Below are 21,214 nucleotides of genomic sequence, written 5' to 3'. Positions count from 1 at the left end.
GTATCGGAAAATCACGCCAGGGGTGGGAGGGGGTCCTGAGGAGGAGGTGGATGTCAGGGAACTGCCATCAGTGCCAGAGGGAGAGAGCAAAATCCAGAGGGATTCCAGAGAGCGTCCCGGGATTGGGAGAGGCAGCCCATCTTCTGGGGAAGAGAATCAGCGTAGCACCAGTGGAGAAGGGGCAGATGGGGGAATCGGCGAGGCAGTCCCATGACTCCTTGCCGGGGACCAGCGGGGAGAGTAAGGGTCCTCCGCTGCCTACGCCCTCCTTGCGCAGAAGGCTTCCGCACAGGGAGAGTAGGAGGAGACTAGGCGTCAAAGAGCTTCTTTGCTGGAAGAAGTTTAAGAAACGCCCACTGGCGGATTCTGCCAGCGATTGAGACAGCCACGGGTGAGTGGCTGCCTGGACAGAAAAGGTTCACTCAGGCAACCCAGCCAGGTGTCGGCACTGGCTTATGCACGAGCAACTCCTAGAACCATTACACAACCAATTCACTTTATCCTTAATTTGTTCAAATGGTTTTAATTTAAAACCTTCCTGATCCTCTAACAACTAATCTTATTACCTCAACCATTTGTTTTCCATATTTAACTTTTTTGGGGCCTGTGCTTCCATTGGCGAAATCCATTTTGGTGTTTTTCTTACTAAGAGATCTTTATATCTAGTTTATAGTATAACACCTTTCTAATTACATGATTCTTAAAACCACTGTGGGCCTTTATCTGGTCATACCATAGATATGCATGCCATCCAAATCGATTATCCAGTCCCTCCAAATCTAACACATCATCATTCTCTAATTGAATCCAATCCTTGATCCAGCAGAAGGCAGCAGCTTCAAAGTATATCTTCAGGTCTGGTTGTGAAAAAACCCCTCTTTCTTTTATAAGTAAGTAATTTATATTTAATTCTAGGTTTTTCCTCCTGGCAGATAAATTTAGACAATGCCTTCTGCCATTCTTTAAAACATTTAACATTATCAATTATTGGTAGAGCTTGAAATAAAAACAACATCTTCGCCAATACATTCATCTTAACCACCAATACTCGGCCCATCATTGAAAGTTTTAGATTTGACCATATCTCAAGATCTCTCTTGATTTCATTCCATAATTTTTCATAGTTATCTTTATAGAGATTCAAATTCTTTACCGATAAATTCACACCCAAATATTTAACCTTTTTCACAGAAAGAAGGCCTGTTCTTTCAGAAAGGGTTTTTCTTTCCTCATTAGCTAAGTTTTTTTTCTAAAACTTTGGTTTTGCTCTTGTTTAATTTAAATCCTGCTACCTGCCCAAACTCTTGAACCAGCTCCAGTGCTTTTACTGCACTGGTTTCTGGATCTTGTAAAGTTAAAACCAGGTGATCAGCAAAGCTTTTAATTTATATTGCTTGGATCCTACTACAATGCCTTTAACCTCCTCCTCTTTCCTCAACATGTTTAGCAAAACCTCCAGAACAGAAATAAATAGCAGAGAGGAAAGCAGGCACCCTTGCCTGGTTCCTTTCTCAATTCTGATTTCCTCTGAGACCACATTATTAACTATGATTTTTGCTTTTTGTTCAAAATAGATCGCATTGATACCATTTAAAAATTCCTGGCCAACCTCAATTCTTTCTACGTTTTTCATCATAAATAACCAAGAAACATTATCAAAGGCCTTTTCAGCATCAATAAACATTAACATTGCTTTACAATTTCTTTTTGCTTCCAACCTTTCTATTATATCAATTATATTTCTAATGTTATCTTTCATATGTCTCCCAGGCAGAAATCCTGCCTGGTCCTTATGTATATAATTTGATAGAACCTTTTTTAATCTATTGGCCAAAATGTTTGCGAAGATTTTATAGTCCACATTAAGTAATGAGATTGGTCTATAATTTTTTACATCAGATCTATCTTGATCTATTTTTGGAATCAGAGTGATAAATGCATCTTTCCAGGTTTCAGGAGCTTTGTCCCCTCTTAAAATCTTATTACACACATCTGCCAATGGTTGAATTAGCCAATCTCCCAATATTTTATAATATTTTGCAGAAAGACCTTCTGGTCCCGGGGCTTTGCCTAACTGCATCTTATTTATTGCCATCTCAACCTCCTGTCTTATAATCATGCCATTTAGTAGGAACCTTTTATCCTCGAGAATTTTCTGCATTTCATTCGCCGCAAGAAATTGCTCAATTTTATCCTTATCTTCTTTACCTTTTTATACAGCTGTTTAAAGTATTTCTAAAAACATTTTCTTATATCTGCAGGGTTTTCCATAGATTTTCCATCAGATACAATGTTTGTAATAGTACTTTGCTTCTGTCTCTTTTTTAATTGCCAAGCCAACAATTTCCCACATTTATTCGCAGATTCAAAATTTTAGGTCAGAAATACTAGATAGATGTGGTTTGAGAGTCTATGGGAATGGGGACTATTTCTACCTAGAATTTACACATCCAAGGATTATATTTGTGTATCACTTTTACTTCTGAAATGAAGCACAAAGCAGCTGACCCAAATTTAGAACAGGTTTTACCCCTGCCAAATTTAATGTCCTTTCATCAGAATTACTGCAGGGCAGATTTGAAGGCAAACCATATTCAAAGCGAACATGCCTGTGTGGTTTGAAGGAAGTTGAAACTGCTACTCATGCCCTATTACATTGTCATTACTACAAAGTTATATGCTCTGCGTTTATCACTCCAGTCATGCAGCAAACCCCAAGCAGAACCGATGATTATTACTTAAAATACTTAATAGGAGACAGGAAACAGAGATTACATTAAAAGTTGCTAAATTCTGTGCTGCTGCTATAAAATTAAGGAGACAAGCTTTGAATGAATCTAACAGCTGATGTCTTAATATGTTTTAAATTAGTGATTAGGGTTTTAACTTATATATCTTAGTTGTTTTATATCTGAGTTATTTATTGTGTATTAGCTCATAGAGCTTAATTTTAATTTATTTATGTTTGTATGCTCTCTGTTGTTGTATAGGTTGCATTCTGGTCAGTGACCAAAATCAATTGATTTGATTTCAAACTCCCTTGTTTTTGTTACGACCAAGAGATGTACCATATTTATCGCTCTATAGGATGTACTTTCCCCCCTCCAAAAATCAAGGGGAAATGTGTGTGTGTCCTGTGGAGTGAATGCAGGATCCTTGGCTTCAGAGATAGCAACGCGAAGCCTCCAAAGCGCAGAGGGAGCGCTTCCTCCGCGCTCCGGAGGCTTTGCGTTGCTTTCACTGAAGTCTGGAGAGCGAGAGGGGTCCGTGCGCACCGACGCCTCTCGCTCTCCAGGCTTCAGGGATAGCTGCCTGAAGCCTGCGGAGCGCAGCACGAGTTCCCGCTGTGCTCCGCAGGCTTTAGGTTCCTTTCTCTGAAGCCAGGAGAGCAAGACTCTCCTGGCTTCAGCAGAGAGGGAGAGCTGCGCAGCGGCCCTTCAGCGAAGTGGGAGGAGAAATGGAAGGGGCTCCGTTTCTCCTGCCGCTTCGCTGAAGGGGCGCTGAGCAGAGAGGGGGAGATTTTTTTTCCCTTGTTCTCCCCCTCTAAAACAAGCTGCGTCGTATAGAGCGAAAAATACGGTATGTTGTTTTGAAATGCTGTTGAAATGAAATGTTGTTGTTTGGAATGCTGTTGCATTTGTTCTCTGATGCTTTTTATTATTCCTCTTATGAAACTCTTCTTGCAGTCGTTGATTTTGGGATGTTTTGTTATCATGATTTTTAGGATAGGTTGCATACAAATGAAATGATGATGACTTGGGGTAAGATTTCAAAGCACAGGGTAAATAATGTGTTTGTGGGTATACTTTGTTGTCAGTGCTTCCCATTTTATTTTTAATCAATGAAGGTAGGAACACACTATTCCTACTTAAAGTTATTGCTTGTCATCTCCAATGTCTTCATATTAAATGACCTTTCTTCTTTGGCATATAAGATTTTTATTTATACCACCTCTGACCTAATGAAATTTCACCTTTCACCTTGTGCACTTGACACTTCAGGTAACATACAGTTGATCTTTGACACATTTTTGTTTTAAGCCCTGTACGCATAATAGCTGCCTGCTGAGAAGCAAAGGCACTTTGCTGGATAGAAAGCTCAATGGGGAGCTTCCATAGGGTTCCCTGAGCTACCAAAGGAGCCAGGAGATTATGTGGTATTTATCTTGATCAAGAGAAAATCTACTGACAAAGAGCTGGCCGATTTTTAAAGTTGTTTCATTAGCAATCATACAGCAATGCCATTTGAGGATTGTCATGATCTGTTCTGTAGATTTTCATCCAGGGCAAGGGGACAGGATTGCTGATTTTGTTCTTTAGATTAGTTTTGGATCACTTGTTTATAAAAGAGGCGTAAAAATGGTGACGGTTAAGAATCCTTCTCCTAAACGCCATTATCTTCTTATTGTAGCTTGTGCTCCTTGGAACTTCATTTTCTTCCTTTGATGTAATCTCCTGTAGTATGTTTGAGTTTTATGGGACACAACAAGCTGCCACATACTAGGCAAGACTATTTGTCCACCGGACCCTATATTGTCCGCCATGACTGGCAGCCGCTCTCCAGGGTCTCAGGCAAGGCTACTTCCCGTCACCTGGTACCTGGTCCCTTTAACCTTCCTTTCTGACCACCTTTCAACTGATGCAATGTGGTATCTCTTTACCTTTTCTGTGCTTTGAGCCACATTTCATCCTGCATGTGCATTGCAGAGGGCTGGACTAGATGATGCTTGGGATCCCCTCCAACTCTACAGTTCTATGATTTCATGTTCCTTAAGGGAGTCAAAAATACATTGGATCTGAATGGAGGGCATCCTGGCATAGGACCCAGCAGAGGGCAGGGGTAACGTGTGTTGCTCTGGATTGCCCAGAAACAATATTATGTTTAATCTTCTTAAACCATCTTAATAGTATACAAATCTGCAAGCATCCAGCACAATGGTTACACATAAAAAGTGGAAGCATGAGCCTCATTCATAGTACAAAATGCTACTTCATGTCATGCAGAAGTTCTGTTTGGTTGTAAATCAGTGTTTGACTAAACAAATGAGAATGTGCTTTCTTTAAAAAATGAACTACTAATGGAGAGGTTGATTAAAGTAATTGATTTAAATAGAGCCTTCGTGATACAATTTGTCTTGATTTTAAATCAATTCTGAACACATGAACTCTGATCTAAGCTGGAATTACACTAGGAGTAAAAGGCCCAGTCAGCTGATACTGGGGGTTTTTTAGTAGGAATTTTTTGTTACAGTGTCCCAAGGAGAACTCTTCTTTAATGATTTCACTAGATAGAAGATGATATATAAAGCTTCAGAGGACCAGCTTTGGGGTACCGGAATCTGTTGCAACTGTCACTGTTTTCTGGGATGTTCTTGCCTGGCTCCAGGCTTTGGAAGGCCCTGGAGCAGGAGGCCTGCCTGCTTGGCCCTCCTCCCTGCATCCTCCCTGCCACTCTCCCTAGCTGCTGCTGCTGCTGCTCCTTTTCTTCTCCTCATCGCTGCCACCGGCTGGCTTGCCAGGCAGAGCAGCAAGGAGCAGGGGGTCTGCTGCTTTCCTTACTGCCACTGTTGTCTGGGCCAGAGTGAGAGGCAGATGAGCAACCCATCTGAGTTGTCCTGTTTCTCACCATATATTGTCTTCTTGAACTGAGTGTGTTGTGCTGACATATAGTGTGGTGGGTGGGGGAAGAAGGGGGTTAGAGTTATGGATGGACTGAAGATGGGGGGGTAAGTTATAGAAAGTAGCCCATATATAGTTATATAGATGTTTGTTTGGGGTAGCTTGGACCATGTGGCTCCCAGCCGGTTGGTCCTGTGTCTCAGCTGGCATGGATGGCCTTGTCTGAGAACAGGCCGTCCCCTCTTGCGCTTGTGATGGCGGTGGGTCATTGAGATGGTGTCAAGTGCCTTTGTGGCGCTTGTGTTGGGTGTAAATTGTCAGCATTGTTAACAACACTTTTGTTTTGTTGGGGTATTAGGGTAGGGATGTGAGTGTTGGCACGCTCTGGTGCCACCGTTATGTTAGATATTTGTTGGATTTTAGCCTATTTGTTGATTGTTTTATTGGGGTGGAGATGTTGTTTTAGTTAGTATGAGTTTGCCTTTTTCTGTTTGCCTTTTTTTTTTTAACCTGCACATTTTGTTTGTTGCATTCATGTGGTGGGTGGAGATGAGGGGGGGTGCGCTCTATTTTTGTTTGTGTGCTTATTTTTTGTATATAGTCATTGGAACAAGGGGTGCATGTGGTTGCGAGGGTTGTTGGGGGATGGGAGGAGTTGGGGAGAATGGAGGAGGATGAGATAAAAGACAAGAAAGAAGAATCATAGACTCATAGAGTTGGAAGAGACCACAAGGGCCATCGAGTCCAACCCCCTGCCAAGCAGGAAACACCATCAGAGCACTCCTGACATATGGTTGTCAAGCCTCTGCTTAAAGACCTCCAAAGAAGGAGACTCCACCACACTCCTTGGCAGCAAATTCCACTGTCGAACAGCTCTTACTGTCAGGAAGTTCTTCCTAATGTTGAGGTGGAATCTAAGAAAGTGCTATAGAAAATGGTTGGGGAAGTATGTTGTTGTTGTTTAGTTGTTTAGTCGTGTCCGACTCTTCGTGACCCCCTGGACCAGAGCACACTAGGCACTTCTGTCGTCCACTGCCTCCCGCAGTTTGGTCAAACTCATGTTAGCAGCTTCAAGAACACTGTCAGCCATCTTGTCCTCTGTCGTCCCCTTCTCCTTGTGCCCCCCATCTTTCCCAACATCAGGGTCTTCTCCAGGGAGTCTTCTCTTCTCATGAGGTGGCCAAAGACTTAGAGCCTCAGCTTCACGATCTATCCTTCCAGTGAGCACTCAGGGCTGATTTCCTTCAGAATGGAGAGGTTTGATCTTCTTGCAGTCCATGGGACTCTCAAGAGTCTCCTCCAGCACCAGAATTCAAAAGCATAAATTCTTTGGCGATCAGCCTTCTTTATGGTCTAGCTCTCACTTCCATACATCACTACTGGGAAAACCATAGCTTTTGCTATACGGACCTTTGTTGGCAAGGTGATGTCTCTTCTTTTAAAAATGCTGTCTAGGTTTGTCATTGCTTTCCTCCCAAGAAGCAGGCGTCTCTTAATTTCGTGGGTGCTGTCACCATCTGCAGTGATCATGGAGCCCAAGAAAGTAAAATCTCTCACTGCCTCCATTTCCTCGCCTTCTGTTTGCCAGCAGGTGATGGGCCCAGTGGCCATGATCTTCGTTTTTTTGATGTTGAGTTTCAGACCATATTTTGCGCTCTCCTCTTTCACCCTCAATAAAAGGTTCTTTAATTCCTCCTCACTTCATGCCATCAAGGTTGTGTCATCTGCATATCTGAGGTTGTTGATATTTCTTCCAGCAGTCTTAATTCCGGCTAGGGATTCATCCAGCGCAGCCTTTCGCATGATGAATTCTGCATATAAGTTAAATAAGCAGGGAGACAATATACAGCCTTGTCGTACTCCTTTCCCAATTTTGAACCAATCAGTTGTTCCATATCCAGTTCTAACTGTAGCTTCTTGTCCCACATAGAGATTTCTCAGGAGACAGATGAGGTGATCAGGCACTCCCATTTCTTTAAGAACATGCTATAGTTTGCTGTGGTCGACACAGTCAAAGGCTTTTGCATAGTCAATGAAGCAGAAGTAGATGTCTTTCTGGAACTCTCTAGCTTTCTCCATAATCCAGCGCATGTTTGCAATTTGGTCCCTGGTTCCTCTGCCCCTTCGAAATCCAGCTTGCACTTCTGGGAGTTGTCGGTCCACATACTGCCTGAGCCTGCCTTGAAGAATTTTAAGCATAACCTTGCTAGCGTGTGAAATGAGTGCAATTGTGCGGTAGTTGGAGCATTTTTCGGCACTGCCCTTCTTAGGAATTGGGATGTAGACTGATCTTCATAGAATCATAGAATCATAGAGTTGGAAGAGACCACAAGGGCCATCGAGTCCAACCCCCTGCCAAGCAGGAAACACCATCAGAGCACTCCTGACATATGGTTGTCAAGCCTCTGCTTAAAGACCTCCAAAGAAGGAGACTCCACCACACTCCTTGGCAGCAATTCCACTGTCGAACAGCTCTTACTGTCAGGAAGTTCTTCCTGATGTTTAGGTGGAATCTTCTTTCTTGTAGTTTGGATCCATTGCTCCGTGTCCGCTTCTCTGGAGCAGCAGAAAACAACCTTTCTCCCTCCTCCATGTGACATCCCTTTATATACTTGAACATGGCTATCATATCCCCCCTTAACCTCCTCTTCTCCAGGCTAAACATGCCCAGCTCCCTTAGCCGTTCCTCATAAGGCATCGTTTCCAGGCCTTTGACCATTTTGGTTGCCCTCCTCTGGACACGTTCCAGTTTGTCAGTGTCCTTCTTGAACTGTGGTGCCCAGAACTGGACACAGTACTCCAGGTGAGGTCTGACCAGAACAGAATACAGTGGCACTATTACTTCCCTTGATCTAGATGCTATACTCCTATTGATGCAGCCCAGAATTGCATTGGCTTTTTTAGCTGCCGCGTCACACTGTTGGCTCATGTCAAGTTTGTGGTCAACCAAGACTCCTAGATCCTTTTCACATGTACTGCTCTCAAGCCAGGTGTCACCCATCTTGTATTTGTGCCTCTCATTTTTTTTTTGCCCAAGTGCAATACTTTACATTTCTCCCTGTTAAAGTTCATCTTGTTTGTTTTGGCCCAGTTCTCTAATCTGTCAAGGTCGTTTTGAAGTGTGATCCTGTCCTCTGGGGTGTTAGCCACCCCTCCCAGTTTGGTGTCATCTGCAAATTTGATCAGGATGCCCTTGAGTCCATCATCCAAGTTGTTGATAAAGATGTTGAATAAGACCGGGCCCAAGACAGAACCCTGTGGCACCCCACTAGTCACTCTTCTCCAGGATGAAGAGGAACCATTGATGAGCACCCTTTGCGTCCGGTCAGTCAGCCAGTTACAAATCCACTGAGTGGTAGCATAGTCAAGACCGCATTTTACCAGCTTCTTTACAAGAATATCATGGGGCACCTTGTCAGATGCCTTGCTGAAATCAAGGTAGGCTACATCCACTGCGTTCCCTTCATCTACCAGGCTTGTAATTCTGTCAAAAAACGAGATCAGGTTCGTCTGACATGACTTATTTTTCAGAAGTCCATGCTGACTATTGGTGATCACAGCATTCCTTTCTAGGTGCTCACAGATTGTTTGCTTAATGATCTGCTCCAGAATCTTCCCTGGTATTGATGTCAGACTGACTGGGCGGTAATTATTTGGGTCCTCTCTTTTCCCCTTTTTGAAAATAGGGACAACATTTGCCCTCCTCCAGGAGGGACTTCGCCTGTTCTCCAGGAATTCTCAAAGATGACTGCCAGTGGTTCTGAGATCACATCTGCCAGTTCTTTTAATACTCTTGGATGCAGTTCATCTGGCCCTGGAGACTTGAATACATCTAAACTAGCCAAGTATTCTTGTACTATCTCCTTAGTTATTCTGGGCTGTGTTTTCTCTGCTGAATCATTTGCTCCAAATTCTTCAGGTCGGGCATTGTTTTCTTTATCGGAGAAGACTGAGGCAAAGAAGGCATTGAGGAGTTCAGCCCTTTCTGTGTACCCTGTTTGCATTTCACCATCTTCTCCTCTGAGTGACCCCACTGTTTCTTTGTTCAAAACCTCTTCCAGCTTCATAGGAATACCATGTGGGGTTTTCAAATGCGATTCAGTCATGTTTCGCTTTTATGATAAAGGTGTAATCATAAAAGTGATCACTGATGTTTCTAAGAAGTATTTGCTTCAAATAACCTCTGCTGTTTTCAGAGTTTACAATACTAAGTGTTGCCTTTGCTTACCAGAATATTACAGAAACACCTCTTCAGAAAGTGTTAGTGTACTCACACATGAAACAGAAGGCACTAGGTTTTTCTTCCCTACCTTCTGCTATTGAAATTTGAAATTATTAATTAATATATTACTTACATTGAAAACTGACTCTGTGCTGTTTACAAGTATAAAATTACCATAACATCCATACATAATTAAAATTCACAGTAAAACAATTCCATCAAAGCATTAAAAACAATCATAATTGAAATATACAACAAAACATGCCAGGTTAAAACGTTAACAGTTAAAACTATTAAAAATAGTAAATGTTACATGACCCCTGTGCATGTCTGAAAGGGTGGGCCTTTGGATGAGGGACTATTACAGTTTACTTTTGTGCACATTAGTCTATTAGGTGTTTGATAAATGTTAAGTAATGCTTTAGGACCATAAAGAAGGCTGATCGCCGAAGAATTGATGCTTTTTAATTATGGTGCTGGAGGAGACTCTTGTGAGTCCCATGGACTGCAAGAAGATCAAACGCATCCATTCTGAAGGAAATCAGCCCTGAGTGCTCCCTGGAAGGACAGACCGTGAAGCTGAGGCTCCAGTACTTTGGCCACCTCATGAGAAGAGAAGACTCCCTGGAAAAGACCCTGATGTTGGGAAAGATGGAGGGCACAAGGAGAAGGGGACGACAGAGGATGAGATGGTTGGATAGTGTTTTCGAGGTTACCAGCATGAGTTTGACCAAACTGCGGGAGGCAGTGGAAGACAGGAGTGCCTGGTGTGCTCTGGTCCATGGGATCACGAAGAGTCGGACACTACTAAACGACTAAACAACAACAACAACAATGCTTTAGGAAATAGAACCTGACATTCTGCAGTATATTTCCTGAGGTCTAGAAGAGGGCATCAAGAAGTATTTCTGCAAATATTTATAAACTAAACAAAGGATGGATGATTCTCTTTGTCAAGTGACAAAGAAAGAAGAATGCTATGAAATATAGTTAAAATCAACCTAGATTTAATGGCTTTCCCTTAGGTGTGGGCTAAAACCATTATATATGGTATTTGTAGGGCACAATCTAGAAAGGATAACTTTCCCATTGAATGAGTCTTTTAAGCACATTTGACTTTGATGGGAAATTTAAGCAGAAGTTTAACTTAACAGTGTTTCCCTTTGCTCGGTTTGTGCCCATGTGGGATTGATAAAGGCTTGACGGCTTCCTGATCGGCATTCATCGTTTTTTACTAGCAGGTGACCCATGTATTGCAGAACCAGACAAGCTGTATGTCAACGGCTATGATAATATGAATGGGTAGAGCAGTATCTCATGTCACTTAAACATTCAGTTTTATCTCCTTTTATTTCCAAAAACTACATACATAAGTGTGGTTGGTGATAAAATAAACAATTAAACAAAGTTGCCCAGGATTGCAAGAACAGCAGGGCCACATCTGTGTGTCCATGGGGCCTGTGGGACTTCTCAGACCAAACTTCCCCCTCCCTGCTCCCAGTTCTGCATGGCAAACTAATTTTGAAACCAGTGGGACTTTCAAAAATGTTGGTGGTATGTCCTGTTGATTTGATCTACGAAAAGGGGAAAAAACTGGACAAGATTAATTCTGTTTGGGTCTCAACTCTTATCTTATCTGGAACAGAGTATGCATGAGACTTCCTTGCAAGCTATATTTCTCCTTAAGTAAAAGCTTGAGGAAGATTAGCACAATATTTTGAATATCATACCATTGTAGGACCTCCAATTACTTTGCATATGCGGACACCATCTTTTTCTGTGTTGAACTTTGCTAAGTTTCCAATAAGTGAAGTGTTCACTAGGTAGATTTCCGCGAATTTAGCTGGACGTGATAGCCAGTGAAGCATAGCACCGCATGGCAGCTCCGAGATTCACAATCTGCCATTGATATTTGATACTTTTTGAGCTTCTGGTTGGATGTCCTTTTCTCCCCCCTCCCACTTTAGATATTAGATCTGCCCCTGCTGATAATCCCCCACTTTGATCAGCTTCTTGAAGAAGTGACAGCTGGATGTGATGCAACGTGTTATTATTCTGCTTCTGATTTTGAAAGATGAAGTTTGAGATTAATCTGAGCTGCTGCAGCTGAAAGCCGAGAACTCTGGGAAACCCCTTTTTGTTCAGGCGCCCGTTAAGATGAATGAATGTGTGTGCTGTATTCTTATCGTTCGGATAGAGATGTCTGTTGGGTCTCAGATTAGATCAGGAAAGACACGTGAGGAGTTAGAGGAGGTCATACGTCATTCATAATTTCCACCTAACAGGCAGAGTGTTTATCAGTTGTTGCTGAGCATACGGGGGAGGGGGGCAGGTAATGTCACCTTAGATTTAGTGGTGACCCACATGTGAAGGTACATGGTTCAGAGAAGGGGATTAACATTTCCTTCCTTCTGCTTTCAGAAGAATCTAAAATAAATAGGTAGTAATGCCAGGGAGCTTAATTACAGGTTGACAACCCAAGGGGCTGGTGTACATTTTTGTTTCTAGCTGTCAGTAGGACACCAGGAAATGGGACGCGGGTGGCGCTGTGGGTAAAACCTCAGTGCCTAGGACTTGCCGATCGTATGGTTGGCGGTTTGAATCCCTGCGGCGGGGTGAGCTCCCGTCTTTCGATCCCAGCTCCTGCCCACCTAGCAGTTCAAAAGCACCCTTAAGTGCAAGTAGATAAATAGGTACCGCTTTATAGCGGGAAGGTAAATGGCGTTTCCGTGTGCTGCGCTGGTGCTGGCTCGCCAGAGCAGCTTTGTCACGCTGGCCACGTGACCCGGAAGTGTCTCCGGACAGCGCTGGCCCCCAGCCTCTTAAGTGAGATGGGAGCACAACCCTAGAGTCGGACACGACTGGCTCGTACGGGCAGGGGTACCTTTACCTTTACCTTAGGACACCAGGGGCATCAAACCAGCAAAGTCCAGCCACTATTTACTCTCTGCACCACCGTTGGCTGGGGGCAGGAAAAGGGAGCTTCTGGCTTGGAGCACCATCACTGCAGATGGCCAGGGGTGGTATTGCAGCTAACAGTGCAGCAAGGACAAGGTGACATGAGGGGCCAGTTGAGTTCCACCCATTCCCAAAAAGCTGCTGACTCCAGTCAGGTGCTGAACCAGACCAGTTTTTGACTTGGGGCACCTGCTTGCCTGCAGTCCTGGTCTTGTTCCTCCCCCTTTCTGAGTGCCTTTGTGTGCCTAGAATAAGTCCTTAGCCTGTGATGATGCCTCTTCCTTGCCCAGATGGAGAGAGGTGTGGGTGGAAACCTCTGAATTTGCATGACTTGAGTGTGGCCTCCTGACCCAAAGCCAGCGTCACATCTGTTGCTCTGACGGTTTTTGCTTCTGCCCACACTCATCACTGGTATCCAATGCCTGGGAGGATGCTCACAAGGGAATTTGGCCCTCAGGGTGAAAAAAGTTCCATGCTCCTGTTGTGCACCATGTATGTGATCTAAGTGGTTTATAAATCTTCCTTTAAAAATAATATAAATAAATGTACGTTTGGGAGGAAGTACCTTTTGATCTATTCAACGTGAGCACAGTGGTACCTCAAGTTAAGTACTTAATTCGTTCCGGAGGTCCGTTCTTAACCTGAAACTGTTCTTAACCTGAAGCACCACTTTAGCTAATGGGGCATCCTGCTGCTGCCGTGCCGCCAGAGCCCGATTTCTGTTCTTATCCTGAAGCAAAGTTCTTAACCTGAAGCACTATTTCTGGGTTAGCGGAGTGTGTAACCTGAAGCGTATGTAACCCGAGGTACCACTGTACTTGAATCCGTTCAACAGATTCCTGACCTCAAACCTCAAGGAAAGAGTTCGTTAACTTGAGAGCTAGGTCATTGCTTTGTAATAGATTAGTTATTCCTAAGAAAGGTATTTGCAATACTGTTACTGTTTAGATTTTCATGTGGAAATGTTACATAACCCACTTTTTGTCCATTTCCCATGATCATGGTGGCTCATGGTTCAGCTGCAGCAATGGTGGGTACTGGAGAACACAATTCATGCCTTCATCTGCCAAGCATGGCGTGGGAGCAAAACTGAATTTCTGAACTGGCCTTGAGCCTGCGATTCTTCTATCATTTTTCATTATCATCTTGCATATTTTCTTTAAGCATGTACCGGTAGTTTTTTAACATTTTAAAATGGTCTCTTTTTGATGCAGTGGAAATAATATTTTATTGCTTTTTAAAATAAAACCCCCCAATACTTTCTCTGTTAAACACTGATTCCTTATTTCCTCCAGGAGCATTTGTCATTGAAGAAGTACATTGTGGACATAGTAGTAGAAAGTTCAATCCCAGCAGAGCCCTTAAAAGATGGTGAAGAGAGACAGAAATCAAAAAGGAAGGCTAAGAAACTGAAGGCACGGATGAACTCAAGGTATTGGGGGAGATTCATCTAGCTTTGCCATATGTAAAGCTTGTTTTTTCTTTCGTCCTTCAAAAAAAATGCTATAAAATATTTTTTAAAAAACCTATTGAAGTTATTTGTTTCAGGAACATCTTGAAAATAACACTGATGAGCCTAATTTATGGCCACTTTCTCTGATTGAAGAAGAAAACTGAATATCGATCTAGAGCCCTTTCTTTCACCTGTTAAGAGCTTTCCTCGTAATTGGATGCTAGAGCCCTGCCAAAACTGTAGCCTCTTCCAGCATACAATAGTATGTTTAAGTATGTGTAAACCATGACTATTTTTCTTCCTGGCTATTGATTTTTAAAATGAAGTATCAAAGAAAATCAATAGTAATCAACAAATAGAAGCCTGTCGGCTGGAGTGTCAAATCCCCAGGCTGGGTTTAATCCATTTTGTTGCCTGCCACAACAAGGAAAAGTTAGAAATATCTTAAAATGGAAAGTGAGTTGTCAGACCTGCCCTTTGTCATTGGCCTAAAATGTGACATCTGCGTTTCAGGATGGAATGAGGCATCGTTCTGTCATGAGCTGTGGCGCTGCAACGGTGTCCCCATCAGAGGGTCATCTCTGCTCGCAACACACACACACAATTGATATTGTTAATTTCGTTAAATATCTTCCTCTTTAAAAGATTCCTTTCCCTTGGTTGGAATCAATCATAAGCAATGAAATATTGGCACAGCTCTTCTTAATTGTCAAAAGGACAGTGAATCTGTTCAGCAGCTTTGTTGTCTGTTTTATTACATTGTAATAAAAATTGTTTTGCATTCACATAGCTGTTCCTCTGATGTCAGGATTTTCCTCATTTTTCAACTCAGTGGCCAGTGTCAATGAATAGGCTTATCATTTAGCACACAAATCTTTTAGATAAGTTAGCATCTTTGCAACTATTCACTGTTAAAGTGTGATATTTACAGTGGCGTAATTTTGCATGTTACATTCAGTAGGACTCTGCAGTATTGTCTTGAGTGCCTTTGCCAAGCTGGTGCCCTCCGGATGTTCTGCATTACAAGTCCCATGAGCTCCAGGTAGCACAGCCATAGTTAAAAACATCTGGAGGACACAAGGTTGCCAAAGGCTGCTATAGAGCAGGGACATGTGGTTTAGACTATAGTGCTAAGCCTTTGGGGTTGTAGCCACTCCACTAATGTCACTCCACTAATGGTGAGTCTTTCATCAGTAAAAATGGGGAGGGAAGCAATATTTGGCAATTTCTCCTCCCACTGAAGCCCCCAGAACAGAGAGGCAGGGACAGGGGATGCTGCAGGAGGGAGGGGGAATTACTGAAAATATATTCTCTCTTTATACCATCAGCTGTACAATAACATGGCTTGTTTTTAGTTTCTGTGACCAGTCAGGTTATTATTTTTTGTTCTTTGAGCAGCAAATGTAGCCTATAGAATAATTTGTAGCTGAACTGGAATTAAGCCCTGTTAAGCCTAATGACACTTATTTCTTTTAAGTGTGCTTTCCAAAAATCCCCTCCCAGTCACTAAAATATGGGGATAAGAACCTGCTGGCAATCTTGCCATTCGCAAGGCTGCTGGCTGCTGCCACATGAGCCTGTTTGGTGTTGGCCTCTAAGCTTTGGAATCACTTTCTTAGCACTGTGGGGCAATTGGGGGGAAATGTCCCCTTTTGAGCAGGTTTTGAAGACCTTTCCTTTTTAGATAGGCTTTTTACCTGTAGTTGTTGTTTCCAATGCTGACCCTTGATTTAATTTTGTCTCTGCTTGCAATTTTAGTTCTATTGCAAAAATATTTAAATTGTACCCTACTTTGAGAATCTGGTAAAACTGAAAGAGTAGGCTTAAACTACGGTAACTCTAAACAATGTGTGTGCATCCTTAGGATTAGAGGTTTAAGTGTATGTACATTTAATTTTAATTACACATCTCTTGCTGTACTTTAGCCTACTACTTGGCACATTGGCAGCAATGGTAAATACTGTGCATATTAAGGAGGAGATTGCTCGTGGCTCGTAAATTAAAGAGGTTATAATCAGTGGAATGTGAGAAGATTCTTTTTCTTGGTTTTAAGTGCTTAATTCTAAACACAGTTTACTAGGAAGTAAGCTCCTTGGAACCAAGTGGGACTTGCTTTTGTGTAAACATGCATAGGGCTGTGTTGTAAGTGGAATTGTTAGATGAAGAAATAGTTGGAGATTGTTAAAATGGAACTTGATTAGATTTCAGATTTAAAGAAATTAATTAGCTGGAGGCAAGTAAAAGGTTGAAGAGCAAGACCTGCTCTAAATCCATCTACAACACAGGCTTGGAGGTGAGCTGCCCACATCATTCATTTAAGTATCCATTTGTAGCTGTTCTGCAACCTTCATTGTAAGACACATCATAAAGCAAGACCTGCCCAATTTAAGAACTTGTAATGTTAAGCACACTTCAGAAATTAAGAAAATGGTAACATTTTAAAAATAATAACATATTAAAAATTGAGGACAAGCAAGTAAGTGGACCCAGTTGTTAGATCTTAAATCAAAACCAGAATATGCAACTACCCGTAATGGCAGAGGTGAATGAAGGGACAACCCTTGATCAATGAGATATCTATTCTCTTAAGAAGTTTTCTTGGTCTTATTAATAATATTTATAACCTGAAGCCATTAAGCAGGTGCTGTTACTGCTGATATATAGCAAAGTAAATTATTCCATATTAACGTGTATGTGACGCTATCAAAATAGTGCTTCAAGATGCACACAGCAAATTGGTGACTTGACGAACAAAATTCTAAATTGTAGGCAAATGGCATGGCATTAATGAAGTCAATTGATGTGATTTGCCTGTGGTTTTCTCTTGCAGACTGCATATAAAACTTTCTACTTTCCTAAGATTTTGATAGCGGTTTTGGTTTGATGAAGAAATAGATTGCTTATCTGAACTAACTTCATAATGTCACTTTCTAGTTAAGCAGCTTTTACCAGCATTTAGAAACAACATTCTAAAATGTACTCACCTTTAGAAGTAAAACATGAACTGAAGGAAAACAGGAAATAGTGCCCTTCTGAGCAAAGCAAACCTCATATGCGAAAAAATAGCAAAACAAATTTGAAATTAATCCTGCTGTTGGGCTGAAAAATGGTGCTTAGCATCTTGAGTTAGCCAAAGAAATAAAAAATCACTTGCCAGCCAGCAACAGGAAAACTATGAACTAATCAAGGAAGATAATTAAGGGGCAAAGGATAGCCCAGGGCAAGAATTTAGTGAAGATAAATATTTGCAGAACATACAAAAGCTACTTCTCACTGACTTTGTGCAAACTTGAAAATCAACTTCCTTGCTTGTCACTCTAATCATGTCATGTCTCTCTCGGAATCCTTCCTTTCTCCTGCTAGATAAAGGTCAAGCTTTTCATCCTTGACTTAAGAGCTTTTCATAGTTCTGCCTCTCCCTACTTACCCACCCATGCCTGTCTGTCTGGTACACCCAATTTGCTGATAGAATCTCACAGGTTTGGGAGATGACTAGAAAGAGAGAGTAAATAATAAGTGCAATTACATGATTTTTTCCTCCTTCACAACATCAAAGGGGGATATCTTTAATGGGCACTGATGACTATGAATTTATGTATTTTAAAGCCATAGCCTTAGACCAGATGCGTTTTGTCAAGATCTCCCTGGTGGCTATCTAACATTAGTGATGCTCAGCATCAACACATTCTAAACAATGCATAAGTAACTTACCTCCATTGTGAGTATGACTTAGTTGGATTTAGAATCATAGAATTGCAGAGATGAAAGGGAGCCCAAGGGTCATGTAGCCAACCCCCCGCAATGCAGGAATCTCAGCTAAAGCATCCATGACGGATGGTCGTCCCATGGGATTGATAGAAAGTAATATCTAAGTTTATTAATGCAACTGCTGCATTGGACGTGTAATTTAATTTGAAAATGTTCCAGTTTGGGCTCTGTTTACATTGATTACTTCTTATTATTAATATTAATATCATCATCATCTGAAGATCCCAGGGTAGTTCACAACAGAAAAATACAAAAAGCATAAAACACAAACAAGCCAATAACCCCTTTCCCACAAACACATTTAAAAGCCACAAAATCAGCCAAACACAAGGCAGTACAGACATAACTTGCTTACCAAAGTTAAGTGATTGTGAGTGAGCTACAGGATTGGTGCATCCTTTCCCCAGTTTCCATTCTGGGCAGAAAGCCACTCTGATATAGTGGTTAGTATTGGAGAGGAAGAGACCTGGGTTTAAATCCGTGCCTGATTGGGCACCCTTAAGTCCATTCTCTCTCTCGGGCTCACTTTCAATCAAATGCTTCTTGTGAGAGTAAAAATGGGGAAAACACATAAGCTTCCCTGAGCTCCTTGGAGGAAGGGCAAAAAAAATGTAACCAGGAGAAAACTAAGTAAATGCAAATTCATTTCAGTCACAGTTAAGTGCTGCAATAATTCCTTTGTTTGCTTATTTATTGCAAAAATGTATGCCCCACTTTTCTTATAAGTAGGTAATGACAAAAGTACTAAAAGCAATAGTGAACACTATAGATAAAAAAATTGTGAACCCTGACTAGAGAGATACAGTCAGTCTGCAGAAACTCAAAAGCGAACAGTGATCAGCAACACAGGGAGCAGCGGCCCATACCAGAAATAATTCCACAGAATTGGAAACGGTTGCTAGTAAATAGGGTCATGTTTGCAACTAAGGGTTCTACAAAACTTGCTTTCGTGACTATAACACATGCAATTGCTGGTTTGTTTGCTTTTCTGCTTTTCTTTTTTAGCTTTTTTGGTGTACTTTTTCCCAATGAAATGCTACTACCTTTTAGCTTATTTGTTTCACCTCTGGGCTTTGTTTGCAGGAGCTGAGAATTTAAACATTTCTAAATCATCAAAGTATCTTCTGAATTTAATTTTGCCAAGGCTTTGTTTGAGTCGTTGGCTGGGCTGGTGAATCACATCTTGTCCCAAGCCAGATTGAACAGAGTTAAGCTGTGTCAAAAGGAGCGTTTGCCTCTGTCTCCAGCATGTTGGCATTTTGCCAACATAAACCTGAATACTTTTAATTGTCTGAACAGGTTTGTACTGCTGACTCCTGCTTACATTTCTCTTAAGTGAAACAGCCATTCATACAGGGCTTTCCTGTGGGCAGGGGACGGGTGGGGGCTCATGTAATTGCATCAATTGCTAACCCTGTTATTCTGCCACAAAACATTAATGAAACCCAAGTGATTAAAACACTGTCAACCAATTAATAATTCTGTTATCAATCGGAAGACATACCTTTTTAATGCTAGAAGTGTGTTTTCCTCTCTTGTAGTTAATGCTTATGATAATTATAGATGCTTCAATTGTTTCATCAGACAGTTACTAAAACGGGAGCAGTGTCTTCTCCAAGTATCAGGAAATGCTGTTGATGGGGGGAATGGTCTTACAATTAGTCTAGTTTTCCAGGGTGCCTGCTAACTTCTATTAGAGTAGTAGTAGTTGTTGTTGTTAATTGAATTTATATATCACCCTATACCTGGAGTTCTCAGGGTGGTTCATAGAACAAAACAGAAATATAAAATCACAAAATATATACCGTAGATTCCGGCATATATGGCGACTTTTTAACCCTGGAAAAGAGGTTAAAAAGTTGGGGGTCGCCTTATACGCCTGGTATGGGGGGTGCAGAGCGGAGGGCTCCCCCCCCCTCCCCCTTGCTGGTTTGGAAGCAGCAGCAGCAGCGAGCGGCAGGCTCAGCTCCGCACCGGGCGGCATTCTCCCGGCACGGAGCTGCCCAGCGTATTTAGGCGACTGGGCTTATAAGACAAATCCCCAAATTGCAGCTGCTAATTTGGGGGGTCGTCTAATGCGTCCAGTCACCTAATACGCCAGAATCTACGGTAATCAAAATAAAAACAACCCCCTCCCCCCAAAAACCACATTTTAAAAGGGCATAGGATGTCAATCAAACGTTTTTGCCTTGCGCCTAAAGGTGTACAGTGGTACCTCGGGTTACAGACGCTTCAGGTTACAGACTCCGCTAACCCAGAAATAGTACCTCGGGTTAAGAACTTTGCTTCAGGATGAGAACAGAAATCGTGCTTCAGCAGCACAGCGGCAACGGGAGGCGCCATTTGCTAAAGTGGTGCTTCAGGTTAAGAACAGTTTCAGGTTAAGAACGGACCTCCAGAACGAATTAAGTATATAACCAGAGGTACCACTGTATAATGGAGGCACCAGGTGAACTTCCCTGGGGAGACCATTCCATAGATGGGGAGCCACCCTCCTGGCCTCTCAAGGAGGAGGCACACGAAGAAGAGCCTCAGAAGATGATCTCATGGTTTGGGTAGGTTCATTGGGGAAGAGGCGGTTCCTGAGGTGTTGCGGTCCTGAGCCGTTTAAGGCTTTATAGGTCAAAACCACTACTTTGAATTGGGCCCAGAAACTAATTGGTAGCCAGTGCAATCAGACCAGGATCGGTGTCATATGCTCAAACCATCTTGCTCCAGTGAGCAACCTGGCCACTGAATTCTGCACCAGCTGAAGCTTCCGAACCGTCTTCTGAACTTCTATTCTGTCATTGCTAGGAAAGAAAGGGAGGAGTAAAATTGTAAGGAAGTCTACGAGGTGCCTTGTGTGAGTTATAACTAATGTTTTAAAATGTTTTCCTCCTTAGGGCAAAGGAATATGAAAGTATAATGGAAGCAAAAAACGGCTCTTGTGACTCCCCTTACAAAGCAAAGTAAGCATTTAGACCTTGTTTTAAATTTGATATGTAGCACTTAGATAAAATTGTGTTACTGGAAGATGAAGATGATGATGTTCAATGCATGTAATATGGTCAGCCATTTTTCATTCTTGTCAGCCATTAAATCACAAAAAGCAAACCATTAGGAGTAAGTTGAATTATCAGAACTGCGCATTGTAAAATTGTAAAATTCCCAAAATCATTTAAATTAAAAAATCTATTTTGCAGTCGGCACTGT

The 21,214-nt window shown here is 42.0% G+C and overlaps 2 protein-coding genes across 8 annotated transcripts in view; one reads left to right on the top strand and one right to left on the bottom strand.

Annotated features, from left to right (window-relative positions):
• The window catches only part of LOC310657902 (uncharacterized protein), a 139,095-nt gene extending 126,356 nt beyond the window's left edge, over positions 1 to 12,739 (bottom strand). The window contains exon 1 of the mRNA XM_083399135.1: positions 12,364 to 12,739. The gene's annotated coding sequence lies outside the window, so the exon portion shown is untranslated. The remainder of the gene's footprint in view (positions 1 to 12,363) is intronic.
• The window catches only part of SCAPER (S-phase cyclin A associated protein in the ER), a 195,031-nt gene that overhangs the window by 79,785 nt on the left and 94,032 nt on the right, over positions 1 to 21,214 (top strand). For all 7 annotated transcript variants that reach the window (XM_083398951.1, XM_083398947.1, XM_083398946.1 and 4 more), the window contains 2 exons: positions 14,094 to 14,230; positions 20,905 to 20,970. In XM_083398951.1, coding sequence (XP_083255077.1) covers positions 14,094 to 14,230; positions 20,905 to 20,970 — 203 coding nt within the window. The remainder of the gene's footprint in view (positions 1 to 14,093; positions 14,231 to 20,904; positions 20,971 to 21,214) is intronic.

This window comes from Podarcis tiliguerta, assembly GCF_965153285.1.
Source record: "Podarcis tiliguerta genome assembly, chromosome: 9".
NCBI lineage: Eukaryota > Metazoa > Chordata > Lepidosauria > Squamata > Lacertidae > Podarcis > Podarcis tiliguerta.
The sequence above is the reverse complement of the archived record's forward strand: the minus strand, read 5'-3'. Positions and strand labels throughout refer to the sequence as shown.